This window comes from Fundulus heteroclitus, chromosome 1 (assembly GCF_011125445.2).
Source record: "Fundulus heteroclitus isolate FHET01 chromosome 1, MU-UCD_Fhet_4.1, whole genome shotgun sequence".
In the NCBI taxonomy this organism is placed as follows: Eukaryota; Metazoa; Chordata; class Actinopteri; order Cyprinodontiformes; family Fundulidae; genus Fundulus; species Fundulus heteroclitus.
Genome location: NC_046361.1, coordinates 41743645 through 41769053, shown reverse-complemented (window position 1 = coordinate 41769053; position 25409 = coordinate 41743645). Strand labels below are relative to the sequence as shown.

Genomic DNA, 25409 nt, shown 5'->3' with positions numbered 1-25409 from the left:
GGGGACAGGGAACGGTTAACGGGTCCGTTTTGCTGCGCAGAGGAAGCCGTCGGTTCTGCAGGGTGGATCAGCGACCGTGAACTTTCCTCCACTGCCCTCCTGGTTCTCCTCACAGCCACAGAGTCAGGAGTCCAGTCAGACAGGCCAACAGGACCGACGGTGTGGAAACAGAACCAGCAGATGCTTTGCTCTGAGATTCTATTTTCTTCCATAATTCTTGCTTCCTGATGATGCTCTTCCCCGTCGGCTCCGGCTCTTCCTCCTCCTCCTCCTCCTCCTCCTCCTCCTCCTCCTCCTGATGTCTGGATGATGGCAGGTGAGTGGAGGAGACGTCCTGTTCGGTGGTTCCTGGTGGAGGCGTGTCTTCAGCGCTGCCTGCAGAGACGGTGGTGATGATGATGGGAGCTCTGGGCGTACTGGCAGACGTCTCAGCGATGGCTTCATGTGTCGATGCAGGACTGGCCTCTGGAGAAAGATCTGAGGCGGTAACGGTGACCTCCTCTGGATCCTCCGTGTCAGGAACTACCAAAGAGAAAATATCTGCGTTAGCCGCCACAGAGAGTAAAGACTCCTTAACGAGGAAATGGAGAAGGAGAAATCAGGTTTTATGACAGTTAAATGCTAAAGTACATTTTATTTAGAATGAACGATGGAGGTAAAACAAAAATAGAAAAATAGCTAAGCTATTTGGTATTTAATGAAGAGAGAATGCATTAAAAAATAAGGATTACAGCTAAAAAGCCGAAGAGAGATGATATAAATATCTGATGGCCTCCAAAGATGATTCCTGTGTCTAAATGCTGGTTGTCTGAGTCCAGAAGAAGTTTTAGGGCTGGGGGCCGTTTGTAGCCCCCCGTCCACTAACACAGGTGGCTGATGCAGATGGAAGCTTTTAGTTTTTAATTAGGCCAAATTGTGACAGAAAAGTTGAAATCCTACAATTTAAAATGTTAAGTACAACACAAAATATTCATCTTTTATTAAACACACTTTTGACATTCTCTTTAATTTCATAGTAACATCTATCCAATAACATTTAATTACTCAAATGCAGACTTTGGTGCATTAAAATCTGCTTTGAATTCAATTATTAAAACTGGTTAAGAACAGCAAGTGTGTTCAGAGAACAATGGACCCAAATTCTGTTCTTATATTGCTAAACCAAAAAGAGTTCAGTTTATTATTATTAAAGAGAAATTAAATTATTCAAAAATAATTTTCAAACTGGACAATGACAATTGTGGAAAACCCCTTGTTCGACCTTTGGATCTACAATTCATTTCCTGCTGAATTATGACTAATTTATGTATTTAAAATTATATTTTGTAGAGCAGGTAAAAAAAATGGTTTTCATCTTTTAACCCCCAAGTTCCTTTGACTTGACAATTTTTGCCCATGTACTGAAAAGTTTGGACTGGTTTAGGATCACGGACCAAACCGAACAGGAACCAGAACCTGGATCAGAACTACAGTTTCTGTCATCTCTATTAAAACGGCTTTCACTCAGACTGCAGACATGCAACCTGGGCTGAGACACATTTTAGAATCCGTTTAAGGGGAAAAGGCAGAGAAATTAGAGAAATTCATGGTATTTTCTTCTGTCATATAACTTGGTGTGGTGAATAGACTCAGAGACAGAGACATCATGAGAGCATCTCATACCACAGAGGTTGTCTTCACATTTCTGCAGGTTCTCCGGGCAGCTGGAGCACCAGTCCCCCTCCACGTACGGCCGCTGGTCCTCATAGTTCCCTCTGAGCACAGAAACACAGACAGAGACGCTGTGATGGAGATCCACAACCATTCTGGTTACTGCTGATCGCATCCCCCGCTCAGTCAAAACCCATCTGGACCAGAATCAGCGGCGTCCACTAGGCGGAGCGCCGCTGTAGCAGGAGCACCGGTAGAAGTTTTACAGCTCAGCTTTCAACGACTGTTCTATAACCCAGCTCTGATTCTGGTCCTCTGGACACAACCTCTCTGATTAATGCCCTCCTGGCCCGGTCTGGGAGTTCTGGTGGGCAGCCCTCTCTTGGTGGCACTAGCTGCTTTCTATTAATTCAATTCAATTCAGTTTTATTTATATAGCTCCAATTAACATCACATCATCTCATCATCAAGGTTCTTTCCAAAGTCAGCTTCCATCAGATCCTCCAGGTTGGTGAGAAAGTTTCCTCTCTAAGGAAACCCAGCAGGTTGCATCAAGTCTCTCCAAGCAGCAGTCACTCCTCCTGAAAGAGCGTAGAGCCACAGTGGACAGTCGTCTGCATTGTTGATGGCTTTGCAGCAATCCCTCATACTGAGCATGCATGAAGCAACAGTGGAGAGGAAAACTCCCCTTTAACAGGGAGGAGAACCTCCAGCAGAACCAGAACCAGGCTCAGTGCATTAGAAGATGATGGATCAGATGGTGCTCTGGAGATCTTGTCTGGAGCTCCTGGGTCTTCTTAGCTGCACTGCTGGGACCTTTCAGGAAAGGTGTGTTTATGCTGACAGGTCATGTGACCCGCCACACAGGTGGACTATTGAAATTAAATGGCTGAACCCGAATCTTTGGGGAGCTTTACAGCAGCTTTTGTTGATTTTTTTATTCTATATTTCTTTTTTGTCGTTTAACTTCACACACTTAGACTATTTTGAGCAGATCAATCACATAAAACAAGACAAAAAACATTTAAATTACAGGTTGGAATGTGCAAAAAGAGGCAAAAACTCAAGGGGGTGAATACGTTTGCCGGGCATGGTAGAGCTAGGAAACCCAGAACAAAGCCGTGTTCTGACTGACCTTCTCGTTGTGTTTTTATCTCCTTCTAAGTCACTCCAGATCACTGAGGTTTCTGCTCAGCAGCATTTCAGTCAGACCGAGGTCTGGACTTTGACTAGGCCATTAATCAGCCATTGAGTTATAGACCTGCTGTTCGGGACAATTGATCTGTTGATGACCCAGTTTGGGCCGAGCTTCTGCTGTTGGACACATGGACACACATTTGACCCCAGAATATGGAGGACTTGATGGTCCACTAAGGGACTGCAAGGTGTTCAGATCCTGTGACATCAAGACAAGCCCGCATCATCATCCCTCCACCACTGTGCCTGACAGTTTATGCTGATATTGGGTGTCTGGGTGTCTCTATAAGCAGCCATGTTGTCCTTCACCTAAGTCCTGCTGCCATGGTCTTTACCACCTAACTAGTCTAGGTTTGGGCTGAATCTGCTGGGACCTCCACTCCCTGGAAGATTGTCATCCGTCTCAGATGTTTTTCTCTTGGAAGTAATCGCTCTGTCTGTAGAGCAATGGACGTCAGATCGTTTGGGGATGGCTTTCATGAGAGTTCCTGGATTAACGGGATGGAAAAAGATGCTCCTCTGAGGTTGCTGCTGATGTCTTTCCACCCTGGCATTGTGCAAACCACCGTCAGTAAGCTGCAGAGCAACAAGCTGACCAAACTCCTGCTCTAATGATCAGTAAATCAACACAGCAGCACCGGGAGGACCCTGTAGGAGCAGCAGATCGACTCACTTATTTCTCCCCATGCTTTCATACAGAACTGAACGAGACAGGAGAGTATAAAAGTATAAAATTTCTCCAATTTTAGCTTCCCTTCATTGGCTTCCTGTTAAATCAAGAATAGAATTTAAAATTCTCCTTCTAACGTATAAAGCCCTTAATAATCAAGCTCCATCATATATCAGAGCTCTGATTACCCCGTATGTTCCTAACAGAGCACTTTGCTCTCAGACTGCAGGTCTGCTGGTGGTTCCTAGAGTCTCTAAAAGTAGAATGGGAGGCAGATCCTTTAGCTATCAGGCTCCTCTCCTGTGGAACCAACTCCCAGTTTTGGTCCGTGAGGCAAACACCCCGTCTACTTTTAAGACTAGGCTTAAAACTTTTCTTTTTGACAAAAATTATAACTAGTGACTCATGTTACTCTCAGCTACCTTTATAGTTTTACTGCTATAGGCTTAGGTTACTGGAGTATATCAGGATCTAATTTTCTCACTCTATTGAGTTCTACTGTTCTTCAATTATGCATTATGTGTTGTCATTTCTGCTTTAACTTTCTGTTCTCTCTCTTTTATCTTCATAGTAGGTACACCTGGTCTGGCGTTCTGTAAACTGTGACATCATCCAGAGAAGACGGCTCACCTGCTACTACCATCTAATGTAGAACAGATTACTAGATCAATGTGTGCTTCTGTGCTTTTTTGTCTCTCTTGTGTCTCTGCTCTGTCTTCTGTAACCCCAGTCGGTCGAGGCAGATGACCGTTCATACTGAGCCCGGTTCTGCCGGAGGTTTTCCTTCCCGTTAATGGGTGGTTTTTCTTCCCACTGTCGCTTCATGCTTGCTCAGTATGAGGGATTGCAGCAAAGCCATGTACAATGCAGATGACTCTTCCTGTGGCTCTACGCTTCCCCAGGAGTGAATGCTGCTTGTCGGGACTTTGATGCAATCAACTGGTTTCCTTATATAGGACATTTTTGACCAATCTGTATAATATGATTGAACTTGACTTTGTAAAGTGCCTTGAGATGACATGTTTCATGATTTGGCGCTATATAAATAAAATTGAATTGAATTATAGCGATCCGTGAGCCGGTGATTAGTGCTCAGAGCTGGGCGCTGACCCGTACAGCCGCCTGTGGTGCCTGTAAAACCTGAGGAGTGCGTGTTTCCCTGTGTGGGCTCTGTGTGGTTTGGTGGACGTGTCGCCGTGTCAGAACTGACGCTGGAAAGTAGTTGCAGACGAGGAAGGAGACGTTCTCCCACTGCAGTCCCAACATGGTGTGGCAGGGGTGGAAAGCACAGCCGACCCGGTGAGTGTCGGCCCAGACCATCTGTAACACACACAGTTCAATCAGACACGTCTGAGTTAACCCACTCTGTGTCTTTGTTGGTCCTCACGTTATTCTGGGCTAAGGGTTAGGGGGAGATATTAATCCATAAAGGTTAGGCATACAGAACATGCCACAGTCCTCGCTACATACTTTAAATAAAGATGTGTGTGTGGGCATGTATAGCTATCATTATGAGGACCAAGACGTGACAGTAGGCCAATGTTGTGTGGAAATTTGACGACATTTTGCAAGGTCCACACAAAGCAAATGGGCTCTGGTGTCGGTACCAGATCAGCCTGGAGGGCCTGCGCTTCCCGATGATGTCATCATATGGCAACTCCACTCTAACAAACTACATTACACCTGCGGTCTCCATGTGTTACAAATACATTTTATTTTGTTAATTTACGGTTATTTTCCAGTAAAATAATCGAGGCATGAAAACTTTTAACGTCATTTTGGAATACTTCTGTGGTAGTCTGACGATTTAATCAAAGTTACATCTTAAGAGAAATTTCCTTCCTCCAATTAAAAAAAAAAAGTTGTGAAGGGAAACTAAACCATAAACTCTTTTAATTTTTAATAAAAATCTGCAGCCATTTTAATTTTATCATGGCATTCATCACTTTAAAATCAATAACGTTTATTCCTCCTTTCTCTACTGATATTACTATGTGTTCTATCATTTCTAGTGTGGTCCTTGTTAATCATTGTACCAAAATATTTACCTAATTTTTATCAATTAAAGTGGGTTGATTATTTTCAATTGCTAAGATTTCACATTTTTCTTTGTTCATCTTTAAGCCTGAAGCTTTTGAGAAAAAAGAAACCGCTAAATTAACTAAATAAAATTGATTAGTTACAAATGCAGACCGCGGGCTCTATGTAGTTTGTTTGAGTGGTGTTGCCATAATGTGACGTCATCAGGAGGCGCAGGGACCACGGAGAATTTCTTCGTAAAATTGTCCGTTTACAAACCGCAATCCCGCTCTCGAATAAAACCTACACCCCGCTATAATTACTTTAATAAGTTGTCCAGACCAATCACAATGTTTTGCGCAATTGTGCAAACGTTAAACCAATCATGTATAGTGACGTCATCAGAAGGCGCCGGGCCCAGAGCCGATCTGGTGCCAACACCGGTTCAGTTTAAGTTTAGTGTCAGGTACGTAGCCGTGAGGGTTAGGGAATACGAAGCAATAGAAAAAGAATGGAAGTCAATGTAATGTCCTCACAACAATATATACACCAGCGTGTGTTTGTTCTTGTACTTGCAGCTCAGCAAAAACATTTTTTTCAAACAGTTTTTATAAAGTGAGGACTTTTACACTTTTTATCCTGGGCTAGCTCAGTTTTAGCATCATGGGGTCGATCAGGTTTAGGTTAGGGTGAAATCTAAATCCATAAAGGTTAGGGTTAGGCCATAGAAAGGCTTCAAGATGAATGGAAGTCTATGGAAGACAAGGTACAGTCCTCACTATATACTTTAAATAAGTGTGTGTGTGTGTGTGTGTGTGTGTTGACCTGGGTGTAGTGTCCACACATCATGTCTTCTTCACAGCTGTTGTTCTGGTAATCAAAATCCAAGCGTTCTGCACAGAGAAAAGTCGTCTAAAATCTCAGTGACAACAACAGAAAAAGCCGTTTTCACTAACTCTGTTGCCTGGTTCTGAGGAAAACAACAGAAAATAAGGGTGTGTAGAGAGATGACTCACCCAGGAACCATTTCTCCAGAGCCTTGCTGAGGTCCAGAGGCCCGGTGCCGGCAAACAGATTCTCTCCGATGTCCTCCAGTTCTGGGTTGTGATTCCAGATGCATTTAGCCGCGTAGTTCTCCGCAAGCACCTTCAGGTTCGGGTCCCATTTCTGCACAGATAAAGTTTTACACCATCAGCAGGGAGAAGAACCCAGTAGATCCAAGATCTTTTAACCCATCTGGGCTCATTAAGGGTTGTTTGGGTCTCTGTTAACACCAGGGTGTCCCATCCAGGGTGTCCCATCCAGGGTGTCCCATCCAGGGTGTCCCATCCAGGGCGTCCCATCTAGGATGTCCTCCACCCTCCTGATGAGCCGACGTTCCAGACATCAGTCACTCAAAGCCCGCTGTCTGAAAACACATCTGGATCGATGGATCTAAGATACCTGATATAGAGCTTAGTAACCCAGATGTTACAGTTCAGTCATGTGAAGTGGGGGGGTCCTTTACAGTCATCATCATCAGCTCAATATTCAACACTAGAGCTGAATGATGATTCAATAAAAATATATCAATCGATCAATAGACGTAAATCGATGATAAAAAATAAGGTCAATAGAATAACAGTTTTCCTTCCTTCTGCATTTTAGCCATGTAGGTTAATATTACATCATTACATCCTCCAAACCAATCACAACGCAGACCCAGGAACCAAGCTCCGCCCCCTTCACAGAGTTCAGAGATCACACGTTCTTTTTCATTTTTAAAAACTTACAGTTTTGGTAAAAAAGAATAAAGGTTTGAGTTTGAATTCAGTGTTCGTTATTGAAAAACAGTTCATTAACCAGCAGCATAAATGTCCAGGGCTGCACAAGATAATTATCAATATCGATCCAATATGATTTCCATTTTACAGATATGCTTTATTTCTATATTGTCCAGCCCTATTCAACATATTGTAATTTTTATGTTATTCTAATGTGGTGCATTAAGTTGATGCCTAATTCCCTGGAGAAACTGGGGTTAACATTTTACACTTTTAGATTAGATTAGATTAGATTCAACTTTATTGTCATTACCTAGGTACAGGTACAAGGCAACGAAATGCAGTTTAGGTCTAAGCAGAAGTGCAATAGCAGCAAGTGCAGGATAAACAATGGAATATTATTCATCTCTATATACTAAATAAATGTGGCGATTCTTTTAAATCTGAGTTTCTTTTAGATCCATGGTCTGTGCTGAAGCTTTAAAAGGAGTCCCCTGATGGTTTGAGGGCCCAATCAGAGCCCATTTCATGACCCCCACCGACTCTAGGCTGGATTCAGCGGACCGCCTCGGCAGCGTTTGGGTCCGGAAACCGAGTCGTGACCTGAGAGATGAATCCGTTCCTTCAGGAAGTTTGAGCGCGGCTGATATCGGACAGACGCATAGCGACATGTGGCCGGCATGCAGATGTCATGAAGAGGAGCCTTAGAGGAGGAACTCCAGATTTATTTCTACACTTCGTGGTTTGAACGTGTTGCTCCGGAAACATTTCCTGTTGGGTTCTGTGCCGTGGGTCCGTTACTCATCAGCAGGATCCTCTGCATTCTGCGTGTTTTGAATTCATTTTGCTTTGGTTGGCTGTGATTTTGTGTTCATGTGGGAGCTGATGCTGGAACTTCTTTTCCACTGTGATTCTAACACAGCTCTTTGACTCTGTTCTTTTCTGCTGTGAGTTAATAGTTGGTGAGGAAATGACTAAAAGCAGGTTTGGTGTCTAAACAGCAGATTGTTTTGGACATTTTCTGCTGAGTCAGGACTTCTGAATGCCACGACAACTTATCCATCCGTATCCAGTTTCTCAGGCCTTCTCACCTGTTTCCTTTACATGCAGATAAAACCAGAGGCTGCACGCTGTCACCTCACCAACCCCGGCCGGACCTCTGACCCTGACCACAGCGTGCAGCCTCATCAGGTTTCCTCTCCAGTTCGGATGGATCTGATGCGGTCAGCAGAGATGTTTCAGTCATCTGCAGTACAAACGACACCCTGCTTGTGTAAAAACTAAGAGAAACGTCTGCAGCAGCAGGAGGACACTAAGTTCTGCTCCACTCTTCCTGCCAACGTTGCTTCAGTCCCTGCAGCTTCACAGCAAGTTGATTCAGCACGGCTCAGTATGGGTGCTTTGGGCTACAGACGAGCTCATGGTCCACCCAGCGACTCTGAGGGGCCCGGATAAGAGCCGCTGGGTTTCTGAGGTGGAGAGTTCAGGCTCTGACCTCAGGCTGAATCTGCCGGGACGTCATATAACACACATATATACCCTTTATTGGATAATGTTATTCTTAGATACTTAAAAAAAAAAAAAAAAAAAAAAATATATATATATATATATATATATATATATATATATATATATATATATATATATATATATTAGGGATTTTTAGACATTTTAACATTCATTGTATTGCAAGTTAGATACAATGTTAATAGTTTAAAAGTGTTGTATCGTCTTTATGTCGCGTCCCGCTACATTTGTTGATGATGACAAAATTTTATGGTTGCATTACACCCAAAAAATAAATTGATTTATAAAATTGACTAATAGATAGATAGATAGATAGATAGATAGATAGATAGATAGATAGATAGATAGATAGATAGATAAATTAATCTGCCAGATAGCATATATAGCATAAAACTGTGCAGCAGTAAATAACCTGCTGACATAAATGCTCTGGCATTTCTTTTTATAGCCAGGATCAGTTTGAGCGTCACTCTAAGCATAGATATTATGTATGTAGAAACCTCATTACGTGCTGGAGCGAATCATGCTGCTGCGGCGCCATATTGGATGGGTCTCTTCTACTGAATGCTGCCAATGGGAGTAAATGCAGAGGGAGCAACTTTACACATATTTTCTGCAACTTATGGTTGCAGTAACCAGGGATAACTGATGAAAGTAGATCACGTGGTACAGATCAGCATTTTGGGCTGAGATCGGTTCTGAAGATGAGTTTTTATTTGGTGAGAACAAAGCAGAAACCCAACAGATGGACCATAATTTCATGCTTATTAATTTGTTACTGCAGAATTTCACTAATTAAGGCTGAATCTTGTTGCCAAATGAAATATCAGAGTTACAGGGTGCCATCACATGCAGGAAGCTCCAGCCCTAGTTGCAAAGCAGGGTAGTGTAACGGTGTCACACTGGAAGGACCTGGAAATATTAAAGAATATTTTTTGAGGCCTTTAAAAACTGTGTGAATCCATGTGTGCATGCACAGTACGCAGAAATATGATGACATTATTGTTGATGTGTAGAGAAGCCTCAGGTACATGTGTGAGAGAGTGAAATTAATTTAAATGAATAAACCAACTTGTTTCTTTACTAAAATTTAAACTGTATTAATTTATACATGTATTGATTTGTAAACCACTTGGTATTTGTTTAAGAGCATAAAACAAAGTATTTCACTATGAAATAACATGTTTATACATCAATTTCTAATATATGTCTGTCTATTAAAGAGCACTCAATAATGAAATGTGTTTTAATCGAATAGGAGAAGAGTTCCTTCTCTTTCTGATCATGTGACTTCCTGCTGCTTTCAGCTCTATCTGCTGCAGAAATGTGTTAAAAGGATTTTTTTTGTTTTGTGTGGAATATGTTGCAGATTGTTGATAAGAGACTCTAAAACTCTGACAGGGTTTAAATTAATCCTGAGTAGACAAACTTAATCACATTATATGCATGTTGTTCTTAGTTTTGTCTTTTAAACGTATTTCATACGACTATTATGTGTTATTTTGTGTGTATAACTATGTTAATTATAGTGCTGCTGGCTATCTTAGACAGGACTCCCTTGAAAATGAGATCTTCAACCTTATCGGGACCTCCTTGGTAAAACAAAGGTTTAAATAAAAAAGTCCAAATAAAGAAAATAAAGAAAGATTTCTTCTGTTACAGGTAAGATATTTACTGCTTCTAACTTCTCAACAGAACAGCCCCCCCCCCCCCACACACACACACACATTGATGTCAGTCATCCAGCGCCACGCCTCGTGGTTTCAATCAGTGCTGCCAAAAAAAACAATGAATGGACAACAGTCTGTGTGTGTGTGTGTGTGTGTGTGTGTGTGTGTGTGTACTTGTTGCTGAGTGAGGACCGTTTCTCGTATTTTATCAGCGAAACGAGGACATTTTTGGAAAGTGAGGATGTTCAGCTGGTCCTCACTTTTTTGGGGCTAGGTCCAGGACTGAGGTGTGAATTTAATTTAGATTGGGGTTACTTTCAGAGGGGGTTTAAAATTAATGCACGCCATTGCAAGGTCCTCTGTTGGTATGTGAGACATGGCTATGTGTGTGTGTGGGGGGGGGGGGGGTTGTTTGTCAGGAGGTAGGAGTCAGCGTTGTGCTCCACATTCCTCCCTTAACATCCGCTCTGAGTTACGGCTCTCAGGTCGTCATGAATGCATGTGGCTCCTCCCTGCTGAATCATCAGAGCACACAGCTGACTGCGTTTCTGCTTCAAAGGTAAAAGCTCTGACCTCAGCGCTGCGATGCGGCTTAAAACAGATGTCTGCGTGTTGTTTGGTGCAGTTTGGAAAAGACTCCATCTTGTTTCTCATCTGCTCTGTGCTAAAACCTGCAGGAATCAGATGTTTGTTGGTGCTTTTGCCCCACGGTGTCTTCCAGAATCCCTTCTCCCCTCATGCAGGACGCTTGAGCCCAATGTTACGTCCATCTACCTTCTCCAGGTGTAGCACCATCTGATGAGTCCGCTGGACCCCTCTGAGTCGGTGGAGATCCCCTCATATCTGTCTGCCAGACGCTGCAGTTACTGCCTGATAGCATCACTGCCCCTCGCCTGGTGCCCCCCCTGATGCCCCGGTATTAACTTTCATCCTCATGCCTGGTCTGCATGTGGAGCCCACTACGGCCAGATAAGCTCCTCCCATCTGGGTCCTCACCTGTTTAGTCTAATCTAGAAACAAGATTCAAACGACGCAACAATTAGCGAGCACAGGAGAATCCAGCTTTGCCTCTGCACACATTTTTCTGTCTTTGTGGCAAAATCACAGCTCTTTTTTACAACATATTTCTCTTTAGGCCAAAAAGAATTACACCTGTTTCTATTTACGGCCTGTTAAAGGATCCCAGCTTAACGTCACTGTGCGATGTGTGAGAAGTCCTCTCAGTGTGAACCAGGGAAGTTTGGACCTAACAGCCTTTGTTAAACTCAGTGAGCGGGAGGCAGAACCAGATATCTGAGCATAAACTCCTCCAGCAGCTTTTATTGTTGTGTTTGACCCGAGGCAGATTCGTTTCAGCGACCTGCATGAAGCAACAGGATTTTATGATAATCTTCTCTCCAGCTGCAAGCAGAACTCACAGCAGAGTCCAGATCCTGCCGGGAGACCTTTTCCCCTCAGCTATCCGGCAGAGGCGATTTTATTCCTGGTCCGGTTCTGCTCTGTGATTGGATCTGCTGAGCAGAATAAACAGAATAAAGCGTGTTTCCCAGGCAGGCTCAATATAAAGAGGACCCTCCATATAATGGTCCATATAAAAAGGAAAATGCAACAGTGATCATGCTAAGTATGAGTGCAGAGAAAGCCTTTAATTCTGTGACTTTCTGTATAAAGTAATGGCTTCCATAGAAACTTCATTATAACATTATACGCATTATGCCCTATTTCAGGAATAGAAACCAACAGGAGACCAAACATTTAGGACGGGGTTAGTTAATCTGTTTATTGAACCACTTGCTCAAACTATAGGGCCAGATTCAAACGTACAGTACGAGGCTCAGAGTATAAAATACGCCTCTATGCTGATGACGTGTTGGTTGGTTTGAGCGATCCAGAAATCAGAGATGATGGAGTTGCTGCAGACATAAGGAGGATTTTCAGGCTGCACCTTCAACACTGAAGGTCCACCCAACGCTGAATCTTCACTAAGAGGCAGGTCTTTAATAAATATCTAGGGATAGTACTAACAAAGGTCTTATCAGGGCTGTGTGGCGAAAACTAACTACTTAGCAATGCATGTATAAAAGAGGATTTTTCCTCCTGCAACTTGTCCAGATTACTCTCCTTATTTCAGTCTTTACCAATTTAAATCCCCAAGAGTCAGTTTAGAGAGTGGTATAAAGCTGTTTATCGCTTAATTTGGATAAAGCCCCTGGAATAAGATTCAAATCCTGCCAGCTACCCAAGTCTGGTGGTGGGATACACTGCTGAATAAAACTTTACAGAGTCTAAAAAGACACCTTTAGTTCTTCACATCACTATTTTTTGTTCTTTCTTTCTAAAATAATTAAATTTCGCTTATTGCTCCTTTAATGTAGCGGGTATATGACTCTGATTATGACCCAGCTCCACTGGGCCGGAGTTACGTACGATGGGAAAGGGATTACTTTATAACGTCTCCTACTAGATAATGTAGGATGTAACGAATTTAAAACTATCCTAACTTTGTCCTTTCCTTAAACCATTTTATGAGGTTTTGTGCTGTGATATTGAATTTAGCTGCTTATCTTTTTATTCGGGTTTTATAGTTTTAAGAATATCAAAATCTGAAGGATACATTTCAAAAATAATGTTGACAGCATCTAAGCGGGGACCCTCCAACCATCAACCCGTGGAAGAATATTGTTTAATGTGCGAAGCGCCATTTCCAGACTTTTTGCAGACGTCTGGTGACAAGTTCAAATGACACCAGTGTTGTAAATGGGAGAAGAGGCATGTAGTATGGGGAAAAAAATTTAATATTTAACTCATAAAAACTTGCTCTATGCACCTTCAATGATAATCAGGGGTTGGAGCAACTGACCTTTAATTAAGACTTTAGGAAGAAAAGGTTGATGTTTTCAGTCACCTGGTCACATTCACTGTTTTCTGGATCTTCTAGTTAACTGTTCATGATTTTAATGCTTTTTCCTTTATTTCTTTTCCTGCTGTCTTAAAATGTAAAATGTTCAGATAGGAAAATATAAAGTATAAAAATGGAAAGAACCCCTGGTTCCTATCGGTTTTACCCTGTTGTTGTTGTTTGGGTCTAATGAGGTTCTCTGCTGATCTCTGGTTAAAATGGACCTCATGATGTTTTCCAGCTGCTTCTGTCTGTTATCCTGACAAACCGGCTTCAGTTTTATGAACATCTTTCTGAACTGGAATCACTCTGGCGATACTTTACAGATGTTCTTTCTCTCTCCAACACAAACTAAAACCAGAACTTGGTCATTTCTTCTCTCGGTCCTCTCTGTAATCGGATCCGCCCAAACTTATCTTCTTAGACGTTAAAGCTTTTCTGTTGCTTTTAGGGAATTGTTCCACTTAGTTTGTAGATTATTTTTCTTCTTTTTTTCCACTTCTGTCTTTCATTAACGCTGCTCAGCACCACCGGTCCGACTGAAAGCTAATGTGGTTCTGAAGACCTCTGCTCTAGTGCAGGCGCTGCCAAAGTCAGGACCCCCAGGTGGGTCACGAGATGAGATGTCAGAGAATATCCTAGTTTTATTCAGCAAATGTCTGCCTTTAAATGTGGAGAATGATATGGTTTTGTTTTTCTTTAATATTTATGACATCAGAGAACAATCCAAGTTTTTTTCTCACAAATGGGCGAAATTGAGCTTCAAGTATTTGAGTTTTTTTGTGTAAATCTACTGCTCCATGGCCAATATTCTTAAATCCATGATGGCCCTAATACACATTTTTGTGTGGAAAATGTGTGAATAAAGTCATGAAATTAGGTGGACAAGAATGAATAACATTACAAAAATAAAGTTGTACTAATTGCCAAAATAAAGTGCAAATATCAAGATAATAAAGTTGTTTAAAAATCCTGATACTAATAATGATTTGATGCTAATGTGCTGAAAAGATTTAGTAGTTGGACTAAACTAATGCCTGAAAGGCGGTCTGTGATTTCAGGGTCGCAGGCAGGAACGTTTGGGAACCCTGGTCTAGTGAACCGCAGGGGGAACTCTGGTGGCTTTCTGAGTAAACTGGGTGAGCCTGAACTTCCCTGAGGTAATGAGAGAAGACTAGAGGAGGTGGAGGAGAGATCTGGAACGAGGACGTTGTAAACTGTGAGGATGTTGTGAACAGAGCATGTTTCTGCCCCTCTGATGCAGACGTCCACATAGACCGTCCTCCAGAGCTCTGAGGGTTCCTGCATCTTCTGCTCCAGTCAGCTGAGCTCCAGCCTTCTCTGGACCTCCAGAGCTTCTGCATGGACTCCAGCAGTGAAGCAGTTTTTAGAGCTCCTCCATCAGGTTCCTGTGCCGCCAACCTCCTGAACTCTGGTTCTGCTCTGTTGGGGTCTATTTTTGTTTCTTTTGCTTATCCCTCATCAAACATGTCTATTTAGTGCAGTATGCTGGTGAAGATTCTCAGTCATCAGGTCATGGTCATTACAAAAAAAAGGTAAAAAACAAAGCAACTGGACTTGTTTCAGTAGTTTGAAGACGTTTCGCTTCCTCTCCAGGAAGCTTTCTCAATTCAAAAAGTCTGGAGTAATGTGGAGTAACAAGCTTTATACTACTGCCTAACAAAGGCCTGTAATGGCTTAGATAACATGCAGATTCAGCAGAAACAGGTCCACCCCTTAGTAATGGGCGGTCGTTAAAGTCATTAAGCAGCAGATTGGACAGAAACTGGTCCACTCCTCTGTAACGAGGAGTCGTTAGGGTCGTTATCGGCCTGGCTTAAAGGAACGATGTTTAGTGCATAATATTTAGTGCATAATATTTAGTGCAGTACCTGCCTGTCTGACCTTTGCTCCAGCAACGACTCCATAGACCATGACAATAGGGACAGGTTATTGATGATGTATAGCTCTCTCCTATCTTTAATAGAAGACTTGAGTCCTCACCATCAAAGGTTGAGCCATGTTGTGGTTCTGTTGGTACTTTGTGGGATGGGGAAGCTGGGGGGGCGGGGGGCGGGGGGGGGGGGGTGCAGGAACAGGAAAGCTGGATGAAGCCACAGCTAAGTGCATTCTGTTCTATGTTCTGAGCGAAGTATCGCTCTCTGGTTTACAACTGATGAGTTTAAAGAGTCTAAGGACCTCAAACACCGACTTTTTGTGCTTTGAGTGCGGCGACCATTAAAAGCACAACGTCTGCGTTTTCTATCAAAATCTCAGATTCTCTTCACTTTGTGACAAACCGCATGTAAACAGATGTTAATAATCTGGCTAAGGCCGGGTTACAAAGAGCAACATGAGGACAGACTGCAGCGTGATGTGAAGATCTACACGTCTTTTAATAAAAATGATCTGTGACCTTTGGATCAGAGCGCCTGGTGAGCTTTAAACACAAATAAATTCAGTTTAACGCCTGAGAGCCGAACGCAGAACCAGATATTCTTCATAGTCTTTGGGGAACAAGTGAAAGACCTGAAAAAAGTTGCTGAGTTTTCAAAATATCTCAACATTGCAGATTAAAAACCTAAAGAAAACAGAGGAATGGAGGAAAGTGGAGGAGTGGTGGCCTAGTGGTTAGAGCACAGAGCTTCAGTCCCAGAGGTTCTGAGTTCAACTCCCACAAGCTGCCATTCTGGGTCACTGAGCAAGACCCTTAACCCCAGATTGCTCCCCAGTGGCAGCCCACTGCTCTCCAATGGGTTAAGATGCAGAAGTGAATTTCTCCATTGTGAGATCAATAAAGTTCAATTATTATAAGTTGAAGAGTTCATTGAGACGATTTATGACTCTAAAGCCTCCTGCTGGTCGGCCGCTACGTCACCTTACTGGAAACTTTCTGCAAGTAAAGAAAACAAAAAACTCCATAAAAATCATTATTCCTTAATATTCTCCACAACCTTTCTACCCCTCAGAGAACGCCACAGCTGTTTGCTCTGAAAACACCTTTTTTTGTCCCAGTGCGGCCTCCATACTTTCAGAGAGAGTCTAAAAACCTTTTCAGGTTCAACGCCGCCCATTTCTATAAATCCAAACACTGATTGGAGACAAACACACACATTCCTCTGAGCAGCTCTTCATTCTGCAGCTAATTTTCATTTCTCCTTATCTAAACAGTGAGCTGGCTGACTTCCCCGGCACTCCTCCGGTTGCTCAACACAGATCTCTGACTCCGCGATGGTTTCCCAACAGCGTTCCTCCTCTTGTTAATAATTGGAAGTGGTCCGCAGGGGGAAACTCCCAGTATTCCCCGGAAATCAGCTCCGAACTTCACTTTGGTGCCAACCTGAGAGCTGACTGGATTAACGTTGTGGTTGAGGCTTATTGAACTGGACCAGCTCCAACTATTGTGCTCTAGTATTACTCTTAAATTCTCCTGGTCTGAAAGCTGCAGCTGTACGCAAATAATAGGCAATAAATACGGCTCCAAATAACAGCAATAAAACATAATGAGCCCTTAACTGTGGCAGATTGTGGATTCCAACAGAAAAAGCAAAGCTTCATAAAAAATATTTTCACTTGCACACATCTTTAGCAGAAGATTTAGGGTCTTTTTTATTGTAAAAGTCACTGATGGACAGTTTTGTGCTGCATGCAGGGAGGCAGCAGAAACAGCAGCAGAAACAGCAGGACTACAGGAAAACATCAGAGTCCTCATGTTCCCATCAGGGACGCTGCTAACACGCTAAGGCTGGACAAATGTAATGTTTTCCCTCTTAGGTTTCATTAATCCAACCCAGAAAGCAACAAGCTGCAGATCCTCAACTTCTTCCTGTGCTCGGCCCATTTTTTGGGGAATTTGATCTCAGGGTTCTTAAACTCATCCGCCTTCAACATCTCTGCTCTTTGCATTTCTCTTGTTCCACTTCTCTTCTCTCCAGACCAACATATCTGCCTCTCCAGGATGTTCTCCCCCAGCTTTCTACTTTTCTCACACATTACAGCGAACATCATAAACCACAGAAACGACTCACGGACCTTCAGGGTCAACCTTCCCATCACAGCTGTAAAGAGCTGAGTAATGATTCCTGACATAATCCCACCTCCACCTTCAGAATACCGAGTTCTTAGAAATAATGATTTATAATTGTTACATTTCAGGAACACATTTTCAGGAACATTTTTCCAAATGCAAATTAAAACGTGTGCCATGCATTACGATTCAGTCCTTCACTGATAAAAGGAAATAAAATCCAGCTTCCTCATCAGTAACTGCAGGGTCGTCCAGCTGCATGCAACTGAACCCCTGATGTTCAATTCAATTCAATTCAATTCAATCTTATTTATATAGCGCCAAATCATGAAACATGTCATCTCAAGGCACTTTATAAAGTCAAATTCAATCATATTATACAGATTGGGTCAGTATAATATTGGGTCATCTGCAGATGTTCTGCCTCTGGCCTCAGAGGTTCTTCAGAGAACATCAGAGAACAACCAGCATCATGGAGAGGAAAGTTCTGGTCCGGTTTAAAACAGAGTCCTGAGACTGGGGTGGAGGTTCTCCTTCCTGCAGCAGAACCTCCCTGAAGCTGCAGCCAGAGATGCTGGGATGGTTCAGATCAGAGCAGATTCATGCGTGTGAATGGCCTAGTCAAAGTCCAGAACTAAAGACTTGGAAATTCAATGTGACTGAGCTTTAGCAGTTTTACAAAGAAGGGACAAAAATGACAAACTCCTAAACCACATTTAACTGGAGCTAAAACTGAAGAGAAACTATTTGTATTTTCCTTTTACTTCACAACTATTTAACGTTTCATAAAAAAAAAATCCCAACAAACAACCAGCAGTTAGTGGCTGATGACAAAATGAGGAAAAAAAAAACTTCTGGAGAGTGAATACTTTTTGCTGTGAGCTGCAGAAATTCTCTGATGATCAAATCTGTAAAAGAAACTGAATCATTTCTGCACTTCATTAAGAATAAACGGTTTATTTGACTCCTCTGAGCCCAGTGAGGTAAAAATGATTTCACCGCCTGATGGCGGCGCGTGAAGCACATTCCAGCGCCGCGTCCTCCCTCCATGTAATTATACGGGACTAATTGAATGTGTTGCTGATGAGTCCTTGGCCACAGCCCTGTGGTTCTGCACATTAACACCCTGGTCAGAGCGGTGCCGGTTAACCGCAGTGGCTCTAATTATCTTCTGACCAGCTGATGGAAAACCACATGCGCTCAGGAATGCGCTGCTGCAGCAGTTTTACCGACAAGAAGCCCAACAGTCAGAGGAGGAAACACGAGTTTGATGCGTGGAAGAGATTCTCAGCTCTGATGAGTCCAGGTCTTCACTCGGTTCTCTTGGACTGAAAGTGATGCACCAGACCAGAGTCTGACTTTTCCTCCTCCTCTGAACCCAGAACCAGTCCATTACGTTCTGACTGTGCATGCAGGAGCCTTTCAGTAATATTCAGGTGACATTCAGGGTTCAAAGCTGCTGGTTGGCCACAGAAACACGTCCAGCAACATCTGAACAAACACGGCCTGGGCCCAAACTGCTCCAATTCCTTTCTATCCAGATGTGCATCAACTATAAAAGTCAATAATCAAGAGTCAGAATCAGAACCTGGAGAGTTTCTGGCTCAGACTGACTGAGCCTGAGGAGATCTTTGCGTTTATTCAACGCTCTCCTGAAGCCACCGGTGTTGGTTCCTGTATCCTGAGAGGAACATCTCCCTGCAGGAGACACTGAAGGCAAGGAAGCAAAAGAGGTTTTCACCCAAAACGATGAAGAGCGAAGGAATCCTGCTGATTAGCAGCTGATCCAAAGACAGACACGGCTCTTCCTGCACAGAGCATCTCCAAACCGCGCCATGCCACTTTATTTCTAAAGCACAACAGGACAGCTGAGCAAAGGGCCGACAGCAGGAATCAGACAATAAAGCAACGATGAATTAATACATGGGAGCCACAGCAGAATTAAAATGGAACAGAAACCAACTCACTCTGGGGAAAAAGTCTCTTTTAACGGGTTTTAAAAAGAGAAAGAGATGGAGCCTGCCGGACCTCCAGAGGCAGCTCAGCCCTCTGGGCCCCGCCTCATCTTAACCCCGCCTCCTCTTAGCCCCGCCCCCTCTGGGCCCCGCCTCCTCTTAGCCCCGCCTCCTCTTAGCCCCGCCCCCTCTGGGCCCCGCCTCATCTGGCCCCGCCTCGTCTGGGTTACCTCTGGCTCACTTCCAGCACCGACTCACCTGAGATGAGCTCAACCAAACTTTTTGCTGACATTTCTTCACTTTTTTAGCCCTTAAATGCGGTTTGACGTGTAAAGGCTGGATGTCGTCCGTCCAGGAGCTGCAGAGACGTCTTTAGATTCTGGCTGGGTCACATTTTCCGAGCCGTTCGCTTTTGTTTCTGTTCTCTATCATGTCTTTTTGAACAACAGTCACAGTCTGTGCTGCAGAGGTCTGGTCCAGGATCGTGACACCGCCATTATTATTTTTTGCTGGGATTTTGTTGTCCGAGCCAAAGCTACAAGTGGATAAGAGAAAATGTTCTGTTGTTGGGTGTTAACCCACACAACTCATCACACCGTCCCCCAGCAGACTACAAGAATGGCCGAATGGCGCGGAGTGGAGCGCTGATCCACCACCTCAACACGATTAGAAAATGTTGCTGAAAAACATACAAAAATACACTCTAGAGAAGATATAGTACAATAAAATACAATCTATATACTTAGAGGGAACATATAAAGGAGGACGGAAAGTATTTTCTGTATAGTTCTTGCTGATGTCAGCATCAGAGCCTAAAACGCTGGTCTGAAAGGTTGCTGGTGCGACGCCGGCTCCTCTCTGGCTCCTGATTGCTGCACGGAGAGCTTCTCACTTTCCAGGCTGGAGCTTAGAAGCAGAAAAAGACTCGTTGGTCTGCAGCAACCAGCCTCTGAGTCCCTCTGGGCTCCAGGATCCAGGGAGCACTTTACCTTCAGCTCTCTGTTCTCCTCCCAGAGCTGAGAGGACGCAGCAGCTGCTCTGCTTTCTACGTCTCATGGTGCTCCTCTGGCTAAATGCTGACAGGTGAGAGGCGTTAATAGCAGGTAGATGGAGTAAAATGAGCAGAATGGAGCGGAGACATGACAAGCGACTCAGAATGGTGATGAGGATGTTGTGTGACAATTATTTAATTTTGCTAAGTTTCATCATCATGACGCACAACTAATCACATCTGTTAAAAGACAGCATCACACCCAGCAACAGAGTCAACCACACCTCTTTACTACCACTGGATTTCTGCCGTGTAATCCCTGAGAGTCGCTGTCAGCAACGATCTGCATAACGCTGAAGCTCAGACTCCTGGCAGGAAGTTCTAGGCTAAGTTTGGACCTCTGAGAGACTCTGGGTGGACGCGTTTGACCAGTTTTCCACAAATCTTTGTAACCAATCAGAGCTGCGTCTCATTATAGCACCCGACCCTTTCAATGAGGACGGACATTTGGCCTGACAAAACAACAAGCTGATGAAGTTCTTTAAAGGAAGTTCTTTAAATGAAGTTCTTTGGAGAACTTACATATGCAGGATAATCAGCTAACTGAAATGGTTTAAACAGGGATAAATGGTAAAATGGGCTGTACTTTATAAAGTCAGACGACCCTGAAGCGCTTCACGATGTCCCTACGCCTGCATACAGCGGCGCCACCGGACCTCTGACCTCCGTCAGCAGGTGGTGCGGCTGAAGTGTCTTCTCCACCAGGTACAGGACGAACTCGCTAACTCCTGCGCCGCCGTCGCTCCAGTGATGTCATGGCACCTTTAATGACATGTTTGGTTTCTCCACTGATGAACCGGTTATTATAGGCCTTCTGCTTCCTGCTGGAATCCTTTTGTTTCTGTTTCTCTTGTTTTTGGCCTTTTTACTTGTGTTCTGTATGAACAGATTTATTTAGTGGTGTTCATTTCCTCACTTTGACATTTCTACATAATAATGATTACTTCAGTATCAGCCTCTCCCTTCTGTCCTCCTGGTTTATCTGAAATGCCGCAGATCACCTCATTTCTCTCTGACATCGGCCTGAACTCAGTTTGCTTGTTAAAAAAGAAAAAAGTTATGAATTACAACAAATTAAACGTCATATTTATTGGCAGAGCAGTCTGAGGTCAGATTTCACAGAACTTTGTGAAGCAGAACCAAAACTAAAGGAGGTCTGATGAAGATTTCTACTGATCCTGACCTGATGAATGTTAGCAGACCTCGTTGGGTCCATCCTGGTGTGTCCTGAGGTCCAGCTGGCTGTCCTACAGGACGTCTCACGCAAAGAACCCGATCCTGTTCCTGACTGGTGATCTAACACAGATCGGCTCGGGTCAGAAAGCTTCAGCCAACCTCTGCTGAACCTCATCCTGCTGATGGAAACTGGGTTTGGAAGATAAACCAGCAGGATGGTTCCTCTCAGCAGTGACCCGATTGCTCTTCTGGTTAATCAGAACTCTGGATCACAATCAGCTGACAGTCGGGATTTATACGGGATTCATGTGCAAAAGATCTGGTTTTACACATAATCAAATAAACCTTCAGAAACTCGTTCATTTATGACTGATGGCGTGTTCACACGTGACTGGAGCGACTGTTTTACGTGATATTCACCTGTACAGGTGCAACACAGGAGCGATGTGACGGAAAACGAGATGACGCAAAGCGAGTTTCTGACTCAGCCATTTATTACTACCGGGACAAATAGAAAGGACCAAACCTGGAGAAGCAAGGACTGAGGAGGCTGGAGTAGCAGGGAGGTGAAAGCGTCACTAGAGGGCGCCATTGTACTGTTGTATTTCTGACTTGTCTGCTGTGCGAACTGCCTTCCATATGTCAGGCAAAAGTGGTGACGTCGCCGGCAAAAACACGTTCGCTTCAACTGTCGGTATTTCAAATAAAAATTCCAATGAAGATGAGAGACCCAAACTTTCCTGTTTCAAATCCAACAACAAAATGAAATCTCCCTATTTCCTGTCTCAGACATCCCAAACAATTCCAGACGGGTTAGTTACCACCGTCCAGAACAAGAAGCAGAACCAGGACCACCTGGTCCTATAGGGACACCCCCCCCCCCCCCCCCCCACCGGTGTTTCAGTCCGTCTGCGTCAGTATTTCTTCAGGAGCATGAAGAACCACGCAGAGACCTGCAGCTCTGGTCTGAAAGGTCCAAAGTGCTGCTTGAAGCTTCCAGCTGCTGTAATTATTTCTAACTCTTCCTTAATTTAAACGTAAAACTGAGATAATTCTGCGATCATCGTCAGCCACACCCACCACCTTTCATCAGCCAATCACAGAACAGCAGGCGACCTGCCGAGGATCAAACTGAGCATCAAAATAACCAAGAAATGAGACGTTAAACGTGGCCTGCCTGTTGGTACCACACGGCCGGGTCCAAGTGTATCAGAACCTGCTGATCTGTTTGGATGTCCTGTAGCAGTGGAAGACCTCACCAGGTTCTGTTTGCTAAGATCAGGAAATCCAGGCTCAGAACCAGAGAACAGCAGGCGGGGAAAACATCGCCTGGTCCGATAATTCTCAGTTTCAGCTCCAAGATTCAAATGTTTGGGTCAGAATTAAGAGGAACCAGCATAAAAACTTGGATCCATCCTGCCTTGGATCAGAGGTTCAGGCTGGTGGTGGTACCTTGGTGTGGGGGAGAGTTTCCTGGCCCACTTTGGACCCTTCAGAACCAGCTGAGTGTCTTTTAACCACAGCCTTCCAGACTATGGTTGCTGACCATCTCCGTCCCTTTTTGACCCCAGTGGACCCGTGTTCTGATGGTTCTTGAGTGCCAGTGAGACCATTTGATACCAGAGGCCTCCACAGTCACCAGGTCTGGGTCCGGCTGACTTCAGAACCTCATCACAGATGCTCAGCCCATTAATCTGCTGCAGCTGTGGGATGCCATCACGTCAACATGGACCAACATCTCTGAAGGAGGTTTCAGACGCCTGTTGGTTCTGTGCCACCAAGAATTAAGACAGTTCTGAGGGGAAAGCGGTTCTGACCCGGTACCAGTGGAGAGGTTCTACATGAACGTCTCAGAGAACATTTCTGTAGAAATCAGCAGCTTGTTTGGTTTAAACTTCCTACAAACTGGTTCTGGAGGAAAGTCTTCTGAAAGAACTTTATGGAAATGTTCTGACAGCCGGACCTGCAATCGGACCTTTTGATGAAGCAAACATTGAAATGAGTCCCTGAGACTTAAAAAACACACAAATGTTTCAGTTTTTAGACTTTAAATCTTCTTTAAATCTTCCCTGAAGCTGAATCTGGATGAGAAACGTTTCCTGACAGTTTGTTGCAGGAAGAACTTTAGAAGAATTGTGAAAGAAATGAGGGAACAGCTGATTGATGAGAAGGTGTGAAACACATTATTAACCTTAAAGAAAAGAAAATCTCGGTCCTTTTGCTCTGCAGCTGTGCAGATGAAACCACGCGGCTTTACCTCTCTCCTCTCAGGCTGTTTCAGTAACTTTGGGAAGATCTGAGGTTCTTACCAGGGGCAGCATGGCTGAGGCGCTGGGTGAAACCTGTCCTCTGTAGTAGTTGTGCAGCTCCACCAGCAGTTCCTCGTCTTGGCTCAGGAGGCTCCGGGCTCCAGGAACCAGCAGGGCCCCCAGCAGCAGACACACCCAGAAACAAGCTCCCCTCTGCAGGCTGCAGAGGCCGGATCCCATCCCGGTCCTGGACCTCCATGAAGACGCTCCATCCTGGGCAGTCCGTGGGGTCGAGGCCCCCTGCAGCTCAGACAGGCTCCTGTGATGCATGATGGGTAACGCCGTCCAGAGGGATGTATCCTGAAGCGGTCGGTCCAGAGTGGATGTGAGCGTGTGGACAATGGGCTGCTGTCTCTGACAGTCAGGAGAGTCTTGTCCTCCTCAGTGCCTCCCTCTCTTGGCTCTGCAGGTCTTTTTGTGTATGGGCCGGGTTCAGGCGAGCCAGGATCCTCCCTCTATCTGTCCGCCCCCCCCCCCCCCCCCGCCTGCAGAAAGCACATGAGCCAGCCTAAGTTAAACCTGCTGCAGAGCGAACCCCCTGAATGGTGCGGGGAGAGTCTCTTTCAGAGTCAGGAGATCCAGTCATCAGTTGGGAGCCCCCAGGCCGACTCACATTTCATGCATATCGCTCTGCCTGGTACCAGAAAACAACCCCAGCCCCACCCGCCGTCTCTCCTCAGCCTTTTGTCCTCTTGTTGTTGTTTCATTTTTATTGGCAGGATTTCTTTCTGTGTCTCCTGGTCCTACTCTGCTCCAACAGGCGGCTGTTTTCAGGATGGTTCCTGACCCCCTCACTGACCCTGAACATGCTTGGATTTTCCCAAAAGTTGAGGAAAAAAGCTTCAATCTTAACTTGTTTAAAGAAAAATAGAGAAATCTTCCTATGGAACTTGTTCCTGTTTTAAAATCATATTTTATTCCCTTATTTAACCTGAGTTCTGTGTCTTGATTCATGTTTTTTGTTTAATCAGAATGAGTTTTTGGATCTCAGTGAGATAATGCGCATAAATCAAGCTTAAAGGAGCAGTAAGTAACATATTTACTGCAAATTCAACCTTAATCACTCTCATTTCTCTCCCAGGATGGAAGTAACTTTCCCGTTAAACAATCGCTCTCCCATCAATGATGTCTTAGTCAAGTTTTTCTCCTTTCTAACCCAGAGGGACGCTCCAGAGCCACATCGGTTCAGAGTGCAGCCCGTGTTTACTTCCTGGTTCCTGATCCAATCATGTGAAAGTTCCCAGGGTTCCCAAAACAGAGCGCAGCATTTGGTATTTTATTTTGGTAAAAGAGCAGCAGCCTGGAAATATGGAAGCCAGAGAAGCGGAACCAGAAGTAGAACAGAATAGAACGTAATGTACCTGTCCTGTGGAGTCAAAAAACAAATCAGTGGAGTTTCACAGCAACAACAGACCGTTGAGGTAATGGATGTTGACGATGGGAGGCTGTTGTTCCGATTTGAAACACTAGGTGTCATTATTACCTATTTTTCCTTT

The 25409-nt window shown here is 44.1% G+C and overlaps 1 protein-coding gene across 1 annotated transcript; it reads right to left on the bottom strand.

Moving 5' to 3' along the window:
* LOC110366857 (peptidase inhibitor 16) lies at positions 1-24342 on the bottom strand. The gene is made up of 6 exons (XM_036143333.1): positions 23914-24342; positions 6553-6703; positions 6362-6429; positions 4728-4837; positions 1663-1754; positions 1-522 (listed from the first exon to the last, which is right to left on the bottom strand). Exons 1-6 carry the CDS (start codon positions 24181-24183, stop codon positions 110-112), a joined length of 1104 nt encoding a protein of 367 aa, XP_035999226.1. The 5' UTR covers positions 24184-24342; the 3' UTR covers positions 1-109.
* Positions 24343-25409: the final 1067 nt, after the last annotated feature.

Bases quoted from the DNA above. Each gene is read 5' to 3' on its own strand.
- LOC110366857 (XM_036143333.1), bottom strand. From the start codon at position 24,183: ATGCATCACAGGAGCCTGTCTGAGCTGCAGGGGGCCTCGACCCCACGG. The intron at 6,704-23,913 runs GTAAGAACCTCA...TTATCTGTGCAG, and splicing joins CCTCAGCCATGCTGCCCCTG to AAATGGGACCCGAACCTGAA. The intron at 523-1,662 runs GTATGAGATGCT...TCTCTTTGGTAG, and splicing joins ATGTGAAGACAACCTCTGTG to TTCCTGACACGGAGGATCCA.